Consider the following 11955-nt stretch of genomic DNA (forward strand, 5'->3'; position numbering starts at 1 on the left):
CAGACCTGGTCAGTAACGTATATATGTTGTTTAAAGGAATTATCTGGAAACACAGATGGTACCACTGTGGTGTCCCATGACCTTACTCCACCAATCGCAGCACGTTATATTCGTTTTCGACCAATAGCTTGGCACCAGGTGATAGCCATGAGAGTGGAGCTGTATGGTTGCCAGGGTATGTTGGAGTCTTTAAAGGCCGCGATATTCTGTAACTTTTTCCTAAATTTTCTTATGAAAATAGTGATGCTCGTTTATATTATGTGACAGGCTCGTGACAAGCTAACCTAGCAGCCTCGCCTTATGCTAATTAGCTAGCGGATTTTGTTAGTGCACAAGTGAGAACGTTTTGTTATTAAGACCTGATTTTCGGAGACATTTTACAGTGAGTTACTTGGTGTTACAGAAACATTTTCCACAGTGCTATGTCGCAAACCTTTAATTATGCTTTTGTTTCGTAACAGGTATCTAAAGCAACAAGAGAGGATTGCCAAACCAGGGACGGAAAATAAAGATCTGAAGTAGATGAAGTAGATAGTTTATTCTGATTAAAATCGCAGCCAAAAGCTGAATTGGATTAATCGCTACAATAGTAAAATCTAATAAAAGTATGAGAAAAGTATAAGAAAAATGTAAACAGATTAACTACAGTTACTATATATGAATGTATTCATGAGTCTCTTTATGATCTTTTCTGAGTATGCGGTCAATCTTGCACAATGGATCTCAATTGTTAACGATTGATTCATGCGTCAATTTGCGTTTATTGATATATGAAGCACATGGTGAGATTAAAGAAAGATAAAAGATTGCTTGGTGAATTTGTTACGAAGACGGCTTCAAGAAAAACAAGAGTGAATTTCTAAGCGAGGGGAAGAAACTTATGTCTCTCATGGTGGATACTGTTGATCTAACACTATAAAAATCACCAATTCACAGCCGTTTCACCAATAAACTTTTGTTCATTGAGATATGAAGCACACTAGAAGATTTAAAGAAAGATGAAAGATTGCTCGAGGCGTGGCCGAAAACAACTTAGCTTGAGTTTTGAAAGCTTGAAAGATGCGCCAAAGTTACTCGAGGCGTAAGTGAGAGTATCTAAAGCTACTCGAGTGCTGTTTAAATTTACTGCATGCCTCAGTCATATCTTGCCTGCTGTGCAGGCGTCTAATTAGTGTGAGCGAACGTTGTAAGCTTTGATCTGGAGTTAGAGTGGACGGTGGAGGTAGGGGGTAATCTTCAGTTCCCCACCCCTACCCCTCTCCTTATTTTTGACCAACAACAGCCCCGTTAGTACAAATTTCTTTCCTTTCCCAGCCTTCCGCTGCCATTAAAATCAAAGATGACGCCCATAATTTTTAAGAAAATACTAAGCACTCGCTCGCCAAAATTACGTAATTACGTAATAACTAGTGCTGTAGTAAAACACCTAGCTTAAATAAAATTGTCCATTAATAGAGTTTCATCGCCGAAAGAAATAACACTAAACTGCTGTATTTAAGAAAATAATTCTCGTTGAAGTGCAATACCACCGGGCTTTAACTTGCCCGAACAACAACATAACCTAATGCAAAACTGACTTAGAGAATATTTGAGGACCTCTCCTCGCTCTCTTTCATCGTGTTAAAATGGGAAATCATTCAAAGACTTATCAGTTCTAAGCTGAAAAGTTGCAATCATAAAATTCATGACCTTTTTAAGCCAAGAGTTATTCATTTAACATGTGCTAACCGTTTTATTCATTTTCCCCAAGTAGTGACTGGAAAGGCGGGTGGGATAGTAGTGTGTTGTGTGTAATTTGAGTCATGGTAGGTATAGTAATAAAAGATATACATTGTAGACGGGGTGTGATGCGGTATAAATTATTATAAAATAATTCATATATTACGCGCGCTTTGATTGGCCATAAAACCATTTTACATGAGGATATGTAAACACGGTTTACGTTCCTCTTTCATTAGTCATTTTATAAAAGAAATGTAAAATGGCTTCCGTGTTTACATAGCCTGATGTAAACACTTGGCTGATGTAAACACACTCGATAAGCTGGAAACCACTCCGCTTCGCGTCGTGGTTTCCTACGCTTATCTCGTGTTCTCCCAACCTCCCGCGTGTTTACATCAGGCTATGTAAACACGGAAACCATTTTACATTTCTTCAATGTGACATGACCTGTGAAAATACGAAATAAGAACCCCGTTAACTGTGACTTCCTTGCTTTTCGCGATACGTGAACCTTAAAGTTATTAATCCAATTTCTCGTGATGGGCTTTTTAAAAGGGGCCATGACGAAAATATTGAAAGAATGAAGCAAAAAAAAAGGGAGTTTTACTCACGCAAGCCTAATGGAGGAAAACAGAGTCAAAATTTTGTCTGTTTAATTATTAACCGGTACTCAACAGATAATCAATTATCTCAAGTTTTTCAAAGATTTCAAATTGCACTCACCTTTCGGTCATTCTGAAATGTGTAAAAAAGTTTTGTCCTTACATTATATCACTTTATTGTTAAGCAGTAAATATCATATTTACAAATTTAATTTGTAAAGGTAGATATCCATAAAAGGATGATTTTACCTATTCATCATTGTTATTGAACGTGATACTTGGATTCAGTGGTTACCCGTTTATAAACCTGGTAGGATGAAACGGTAAGTCAGTAAAAAGTGTGATTGTTGATAAGTACGCAAAATGTTTTCATTGAATTTAGTGATAAAATGTCCAATGAAACTTGATAAGCTCGAAAGTATACTTTTTAATCCTCACATTATTGTCGGCGTGCGACCATTATCATAATATTCAATTGTTTGCAAAGAATATGTTTCTTCAATATTTTCCTTCGTCGCCTTCACAATGGTGTAATAAAGACACCGAGACATCTGTTACATTTATTAGTGGTTACCTCTCTATAAATCTGGTACGATGAAACAAAATTTAAAAGTTTGACAAGAGTTAGATTTCTCAAAAAAGGGAAAATAGAAAACCTTGAGATATTGATGAACGAAATGCATATGTCAATCATCGGCCAATAAATTATTCACCGTCTCATGCCGTTTAGGCATTCTGTGGAGCCATTAGGTTTGTTTGACCATGATGGTTATTGCAGTAACAGAAGATTTAGACCAAAGAATATATCAGTCACTCGACACGTTTTTGCGAATAAACACCAGTTTTAAAGACTTTGAGATAAAGGTAGGCCTTCACAGTTAGTTCTTATCTTAAAGCAGTATGTTTACAGAGATGAATCACACCTTGGATCTGACTCTGAAATGAATGCATGCTTGAGTGAAAAGTCAAAACGTAGCTTGTAACATAACGTGCCTTCACTAATGTTATCTTTCGAACAGTATTCCCTAAGTGTTAAAAACACCCGTAGTAAGTTAGGCAAATTGGGTATAATAACTTATATAAAAAGAGAAAGTAAAGAAGACTCGATCGCTCGGAGAGGGGCAGGTGTTTTAACTTAGTGGCAAGTTCAGCAAATTTATTGTTCTCGCGCTCTCGAAAATGTGTTTATTTAGTTTAGGTGCATAATTTAAAATTGTGACAAAATTTCAAATGACATAATTGTAATTTTATGAAACTAAACATAATCCATGAATTTTTTTTATAACTGAACTGAGACCGAGCCAGAAGAAAAAGCTATCCTGTGACGCTAACCAGCTTGAAATGTAAGTAGAACAGGATATTGGTAATTTTACAGTAAATGGAGTAAAAGCAGATCTGACAGATATCCCTTCAATATAACTAAGAGAAGCTTCGGCTGTCGTTTGTTTCATTGGCTTGACTTTTCACTGATTTTTCCAGAAGCTTATGACTTTTAATGACTTGTAACTCATTAGTGAGAAAAATTAACCTGAGGGCTGAAGCCGGAGACAAAGAGAACTCCCCCAAAAAAGAGCTGAGTTCAATGAGTACATCGCAACAGGCAACAGGAATCTGAGTAAATGGTATTATGAAACGTTTATCAGTCTGAAAGCCTCAGCGGTTTTCTCAGTTTGACGCCCTTCATGACAGCTGAGGTGAAAAAAATTCAATAAAACATATTTCCTTTTTAAAAAAATACCGCGTTTAGGTTCAGAGTCCCTAGATCGATTTTCTGTGATTATCGAGCACACCCAGCCAGCTTTGAAATCTTCTGAACGGATGTCCTTTGAAATATTCAAATCAACATTTTCTCCTTAACCCTTTAACTCCCAAGATCTGATTACTAATTCTCCCATCTAGCTGTTACACATTTCCTTGCAATTTAGTGACAAGAATTCGGTGTTATATCCTGATAATAACCTCTAACTGATAAGTTTTAGTAATCTCATTACCTGTTTGTTGATTGGTGTATGGATATTGTAGGGAGAAGTTACATGGAAATCACTTCTGGGAGTTAAAAAGTTAACAGATAGATTCCATGGCTCTGTGGGTCCGTTCAGTCATAGAACACGGATGACGTTAAAATATTATTATTCAAGATGTTACCCATTGAAGTAAATTTAGATGAAATTGTATCACATCTCAGGGAAATTCGGCCTACCTGCCTTTGCCTCAGCATAATTCCATTGCTCATAACCGCTGGATTCATATTTCCATTCACCACGGGCTCCTGCAGCGACGACAAGTGTCTCGTCTCATTCCACTTCATTATTGGAAGGAACATGGTGGATGGGCACGCCCTGCTTGGTCACGTGTTTGCCAATGTCTCAGTGACCAAAGTGATGGATTGTTACAGAGCATGCCAACCAAACTGCCGTTGTATCTCCTTCAACTTTTTGAAATATTCCAACCGGGATAACTGTCAACTGAATGAGGAAAACCGACACCTAAAGCCCGGTGCCTTGATGGCAAAGGAAGACTCACAGTACTACGATCTGGTCGTTCGCTACAACATAGCGGTGAGAAATGATGTTTAGCCGGCATGAACAGCTTCTTTTCAAAATATGAGAGTATTTTCAAAAGTTTCCAGTCAGGATTTTGTTCTTATTAAAACTCTCAGTCTTACCATAAATCAGGTTCGTATATGACAAGCTTATAATGTATACGAATTATCAGAGAGAGTATTATTCTGCTAATCCATGCTAAAAAATCAAATGAACTGATTTGTTGTCTCAGAGCAATTCTGCAGTTTCAGCATCGTCTGGATGCACTCAGTGTTCCAACAGTTGTTGCAGAGATCAACCGTGTCTCAATGGAGGAACATGTCGGGAAAAATGTCAGGAGACTGGAAAACGATTCATCTGCGACTGTGCGGGATTTATTGGCCAGATCTGTGAGCAGGGTAAAACAATTTTGATCAATAATGCAACTACAGTCTCACATTCTGTGAGCTATCTTTTTCATGCTGCAAATTAATCGAGTCTTAAATCAATCGAAAGGTTCCCTTCCTTTCTGCAATCTCCCTGATAGACGAGCAGATGACTGATAATTACGTATAATTAAATAATGACTCTTAATGGACTATTTAACCTTACTCATTCATATACCAATTTGAAATGCGGTTCACGTTTAGAGTGTAAGGGCGCCCTTGGCATGGAGAGCCGTGCAATAACTGACGGACAAATAAGCGCCTCTACTATATGGAATTCCTATCATGTTGCTTCTAACGCCAGACTTCACAAACAAGCAAGCGCAAATAGCGGCGGGGTTTGGGAACCATCAAAGAAAGATGCTAATCAGTGGCTTCAGATCGATTTGGTCACGCAATTAAGCGTAACACGTGTGGCAACACAAGGAAGACCAAATGGTTCGCATTGGGTGACTAAATATCATTTACAGTATAGTAACAACGGGTCGACCTTCCAGTTTCATAGAGAGCGAGGAAAACATATAAGCAAGGTTAGTTATTGAGCAGATATTTGGACTTGCAGTTTATTTTTTATGGGTTATGTGGTAGGTTAGTGCGAAAATTTTGGTTCAGCCAATCATTGCTCCAGTATCTGCAAAAAAAATACTGTTTGAGATTATGATTAATTTGTGTTAGCTTAAGTGTCTGCTTTGGTTTAAGTATGACTAAGCAATTAAAACTCTAATACAGACTCCAAAACAGTCCGATACATGTTTCATTAAGACAGTTTCGATCAAAAGATAAAACGAAACGAAAGCCTCAAACATATCTAAGGTCAACAAGAGAGACCAGCTACTGTCACTATAGCAACAAATATTTCATGGCATTTTTACATTCTTAAAGGAATTTTCAGGAAACAGTGATAGTACATCTGTGGTGTCACATGACCTGATTCCACCAATCATGGCGCGTTACATTCGTTTCCGACCATTGGCTTGGCACTGGCAGATAGCCATGAGAGTGGAGCTGTATGGTTGTCATGGTAATAGAGACTTTTGTTTTAGCAAGCCTTACTAGTCGAATCAAAAGAACATCATGGTATCTTTTCGAAACTTTAGGTTCTTCAGTAAATGAATGTATCTAAAAATAATGTATTTTACCCCGCCATTACTTCAGCTAAAGCCTCACATGCAATTTCAAGGTTACACCTTGAGTTCTACACACCAACTGTATATTGACAATAACGATTTCGACTCGTTCAACGTTTAGATTGTCACCGCGCCCTCGGTATGGAAAGCCGTGCAATCCTTGACGGACAAATTAGTGCCTCGTCACAGTATAGTATATACCACGCCACTGTTTACGCCAGACTCCACAATAAAGCAGTTCAAAATGTACACGAAGAGGCCTGGGAACCATCAACATCAGACGCAAATCCGTGGCTCCAGATTGATTTGGTCACGCAACACGGCGTGACTGGTGTGGCAACTCAAGGAAGATACAAGATTGATCACTGGGTGACAAAATATAATCTGCTGTACAGTAGCGACGGGTCGACCTTCCAGTACTACAAAGAGCGAGGAGAAAGTATAACGGTTAGTCATTGTGCTTAATGGTCTTTACATGAAATCGGTTTTGAAAATCTATTTAAATACTTTGGAATGGGTGGTTATTATACACCCGGCAGCCGTGGGCAATATGAAAAGACTCGTGTCGTTCTTTTTTGCGTTTTGGTGGACTTCGACTTTGTCTCGGTCCATAAAAATGCCCAAAAAAACAGAAGCTCGGCCAATACCAAGCCATGTTGACCTCAGACCTGGTCAGTAACGTATATATGTTGTTTAAAGGAATTATCTGGAAACACAGATGGTACCACTGTGGTGTCCCATGACCTTACTCCACCAATCGCAGCACGTTACATTCGTTTTCGACCAATAGCTTGGCACAAGGTGATAGCTATGAGAGTGGAACTGTATGGTTGCCAGGGTATGTTAGTCTCTAAAGGCCGCAATATTCTGTAACTTTTTCCTAAATTTTCTTATGAAAATAGTGATACTCGTTTATATTATGTGGCAGGCTCGTGACAAGCTAACCTAGCAGCCTCGCCTTATGCAAATTAGCTAGCGGATTTTGTTAGTGCGCAAGTGAGAACGTTTTGTTACTAAGACCTGATTTTCGGAGACATTTTACAGTGAGTAATTTGGTGTCATAGAAACGTTTTCCACAGTGCTGTGTAGCAAACCTTTAATTATACTTTTGTTTCGTATTAGGAATCTAAAGCAACAAGAGAGGATTGCCAAACCAGGGACGGAAAATAAAGATCTCTTTATGATCTCTTCTGAGTATGCTGTCAATCTTACATAATGGAACTCAACTGTTAACGAGTGGTTCATGCGTCAGTTTGCGTTAATTGACATATGAAGCACATGGTGAGATTTAAAGAAAGATAAAAGATTGCTTGGTGAATTTGTTACGAAGACGGCTTCAAGAAAATTGTCTGTTTAATTATTAACTGGTAGTCAGCAGGTGATCAATTATCTCAAGTTTTTCAAAGACTTCAAATTGCACTCGCCCTTCGGTCATAGTTCAATGTGTAAACAAGTGTTGTCGTTACATTATATCACTTTATTGTTAGGCAGTAAAATATCGAATTTACAAATCTTAATTTGTAAAGGAAGATATCCTTAAAAGGATGATTTTACCTATTCATCATTGTTATTAAGAGAGGTTGTCAGTAATTTTCGAGAATCCGGCGACAGAAGCAAAAATTCAACTTTTTTTTTATTTGCTCCAAAAGACCCTTTTAGTGAATAGTTTTCAAAAATAATATTCAAAAGTTCCAGCGAGTTTTAATTTTGAAAAAAAATACGAAAGTTTGAAATCGGCCGAAACGTACCTAATTTGCATAATTTCTATTAGGCTTTCAGTTCATTTTCACAACGCTCGCACAAGACAACGAAAATGTATCTTGGATTCATTTTTTCATAAGTTGTTTTTCATCCCTTGGAGTAGCTTTGCAACTATATTTCATCTCCAACTGAACTTTCTTTCGTTTGTAACCACCCGCGTAAAGTACACTATATTTTCTATTCCGTTTGTACGCTGAATTTTGCTATATTTCAGACGACCATAGCATCAAGGGTATACGAATGTACATAAAATAAAAGAGCTCTTTTCAACAAGAAATTCTTCGTGTTTATCATGTTAAAACATCATTTTTGGCCCGTGAAAAGCGAGCGCGCCAGACCAAAATATACAGCGTGCATTTTCACGGAGTTAGGCCATTTTTCTTGCTGTACTCCTACTGCAAATCGCACACTATTGAGACAAAACTCGACGTGTCTGGTCTCTACTTCAGTTTTGATTCATTTAAATATATCAATTTTAACTTAAAAAGTAACCTACCTTTATTGTTGAGTGAACAAACCACCGTTTTAGATAAAGTTTTAGAGTTGTTTTTTCTCGAGTGCTAAATAAACAAATCGCTGTTTACAAAGATACCAGCTCTGTCGACGTGTTTTTAGCTGAAATCGGCCCGTCGCATATATTGTTCTTTAATTTACAATCTATCCCACTGGCATAACTTTGAAGTAAATTACATGTAACTAGAAATGTTGTTGTAAATACGTGAGCGTGATTTAAATAAAATCATCGCACACATAAAATAATCGAAACATGTAGTTGTCGCATGAAAATACTCACTTAATTGTGCGTGAACCTTGTGTGTACATTCGGTGTTTTGCTCGGTTGCTTTTATAGAATTCTACTACTGTCACTGTAATTAAAATAGTATGTTTGTGTAGTCCACCTCTTTAGATACATTTTCAAATCAACTGTAGGTTGGAATTCTGTTGGTAAAAATTGTCGAAGAAATCCGAGAAAAATGGCATGTAGCACCGGGCAGTCGTGCTACATTCCATCTCACCAATTTCAACGAAACTTTGCCAGGTTAAAGGATCTACTCCAAAACTAAAAAAGGCAACAGATTTCTGTCTTGGTTTTTTTCCGGGTGGATATAGACCACCCCTCCGCTTTTTCTTGATCCTTAGTTAATGTCCACCTCAAGTATCAGTCAATTTGATTGACGTCTTGTCAATCAATAGAGGCAAATAAACGACTGAGTTTTTAGACTTTTCGATTCATCCAAATATTTGACAACTTTGAAAAGTGAGATACAAAGATCTTTATTATTTTTTTTAGCTTAATAGCAGCTGTACCCTCTCCTGCAGTCTTCGTCTAAATTTGCAAGGTCACTCCTCATCTTCTGCCTTGTTAGAGGCGATTGCCTTACTAGTTTCCTTCCCTGTCCAGCTCATGTCAAGGAGATAATTCTTTGCTTTCTGAGAAAAGGTGGCTGGTTTTTGTGTTTTCCAAAGAGCCCATGCAAAGTCCATTTGGCTAGTTAGGGATGTTTCGTTAGAAGTTTTCCTGAGGTCCGACCTTGAATGTAGCCACCCCCTTTAAAATGGCAAGCCGGTCTTCGTCCATTTTCTCTTGATCTTATCATAGGCGGATTTTTTTGTCAGCTTTTTTTGTTTGCCTTTGTTAGGGTGCTTTTGGATGGCAGCCAATGACTGAAACGTCTTGATAAATCCTTCCTCTTAGCAAGAATATCTCGCTTTCTTGTTCTGTATGTGACGGATTGAATATAGTTCTCGCGATGACCCGCGTTCAGGGATCTGTGCACGTTGCTGATAACCACCCACTTCTACGATTAGTTTGCTGAAGGTTTCTAATGTGATGAGCCTAGTGAGACCCTGAGGTGCTCCAAACTGTGCCAGTTAGTCTGCGCTATAAACTTGTCGCAGTTCTAAAGTCAGAGGGAGGATCGCCCACCTCTATTTATGTGAGCGTCTCTACAGTATCTGCGTATCCCTAGCAATCATATGATATAAAGTTCATTTCAGTCGTAAATCATTAGTTAGGAAAACTGATGTTCAGATAAGCGCTCTTCTTGCCCTTCTTCCTTAATCATTGCTGACTCTAAGATAGCAGTTACAGTACGCGTTCTATTAGGTTTACAGTCACCTTGCCACCAGGAAGACTCGCCACCAGCTTTGATTTCTTCTGCCATCTTCAGATTCACCTCTCTCTCAACTTTACGACTCCGATTTTTATGATGAGGATACTGGCATTTACAAACCCGAAGGTCTGAATCTCATACCAAGTTGTGCACGATATTTGAGGCTTATCGTGAAATCGCGGCCTTCGTAATCTCCAAATAAGCCAATGCGCGCTAGAATAAGCTTCTTCTCGGACGAAACGCATATTTGGGGTACATTGACGTCTTTCAAATGTTTTTTTTTTATGCTGTACACCCACGAGTTTAGAGGTGTGAGCTGTTGCCGTCCCTGGCCAGCGCGAGAATTGAGACCTTTTTGGACACTCGATTTCTTATACGGCATCACTATGAAGACGTAATATAACTGATACACCTACATTACATAGGATTAACAATGTCTGTTGCGCTGTTGCGAGAGGGAGGAAAACATTACCGGCAGTGTAAATTCTTTAAGAGTTTCAGAGACTTTTCAGAGATGTCTCTTCGGCTGTCACAAAAAATTGACCCTCTCTTAAATTTACTGGGAAAAATGAACTTACAAACTCCTTACAAACAATTTTGCTTTTTCCTTGGGCTGTTATAAAACAGATCATAAATTGACCAGTGAATAAAATATTTTGAAGTATCGTTCGGAATTTGCCTTTTTTTGCGTGCAAATCAAGGGTAGACAAAGTTTATAAAACATTTGACAAGAATTTCATGGGGTTCACCTCGATAATTTTCGTCGGCCAGAGTCAAGACACACCAAGCAAAGTGACATCGCCCTCCAGTAAAATAATTTTCCAAAGAGTAAATGTGGCGAGCGTGGGGAAACGCACGTTTTTTTTCATTATTGTGATCAAAGCCCAATGATGTACCCAAATTGGTACTTACGGTATCAAACCATTGATTATGACAGGGTGAGCTTAATTTTTCTGTCGAGGTCGACGTGACTTCATATTAGAAGCGTTTTTAAAACAAACTAGTGAGCATCACTGCACGAACTGAGGAAGTAAAAACTTGTATTTATCTCCCACGCATTTCGTCTAACAATAGTAGACTTCATCAAGGAGTTTTTACAAGTAGGGTAAATAAGCTTTCTCGTATATAAATAGTAAATAAGTTGTCTCTTTACTATTGAAGCCAGTGGATATAATTCGCCAGGTGCGCTTACCGTGTTATACATGCGTGACATTTTTCGGACGTTACATGTACGAGTACGTAATCTGTTTGAGGGTCACAGATTTAGTGTAAATATTTGACCCCTCGACGTCACGTAATGTCTCTAGTTTACAGAGGTCTTAGAAAGCTTCATTACTTAGATTTGCCTTCTGCGCGTAGAGGGCTACACTCTACACAATCGCCTCCCATAATTTGCTTACCGTAGCGTAAATGCATAAGCCCAGCAAAAACTTAACACGCGAAAAAAATCACACCTCTTGATTCGTTAAATGCCGCCTTGGTTGATTGAGAACAAACATAAAGTCCTAACGTCCGCTTTCTACAAAGGGAATATTTGGGAAAACTGTTGATAGCTTTATAATTTTCATAAAGACTGTTTGAATCCGTCGTAAAACTATGTAAGCTCAAGCAAGACCTGCTTTTTTTTTTCTCCGAAAGAGAATATAGAACAAACGAAAAAC

At 38.3% G+C, this 11955-nt stretch overlaps 1 protein-coding gene across 1 annotated transcript in view; it reads left to right on the top strand.

The window, feature by feature from the left end:
* The window catches only part of LOC149036992 (lactadherin-like), a 9922-nt gene extending 1158 nt beyond the window's left edge, over window positions 1-8764 (top strand). Inside the window, exons 3-11 of the mRNA XM_089188378.1 lie at window positions 37-175; window positions 3607-3667; window positions 4510-4882; window positions 5100-5265; window positions 5497-5822; window positions 6175-6313; window positions 6541-6866; window positions 7119-7257; window positions 7542-8764. Of these exons, the coding sequence (XP_089044504.1) occupies window positions 37-175; window positions 3607-3667; window positions 4510-4882; window positions 5100-5265; window positions 5497-5822; window positions 6175-6313; window positions 6541-6866; window positions 7119-7257; window positions 7542-7549 (1677 nt within the window). The 3' untranslated portion in view covers window positions 7550-8764. The remainder of the gene's footprint in view (window positions 1-36; window positions 176-3606; window positions 3668-4509; window positions 4883-5099; window positions 5266-5496; window positions 5823-6174; window positions 6314-6540; window positions 6867-7118; window positions 7258-7541) is intronic.
* The last annotated feature ends 3191 nt before the right edge of the window (window positions 8765-11955 follow it).

Source organism: Pocillopora damicornis, chromosome 11 (assembly GCF_964200805.1).
Source record: "Pocillopora damicornis chromosome 11, jaPocDami1.2, whole genome shotgun sequence".
Lineage (NCBI taxonomy): Eukaryota > Metazoa > Cnidaria > Anthozoa > Scleractinia > Pocilloporidae > Pocillopora > Pocillopora damicornis.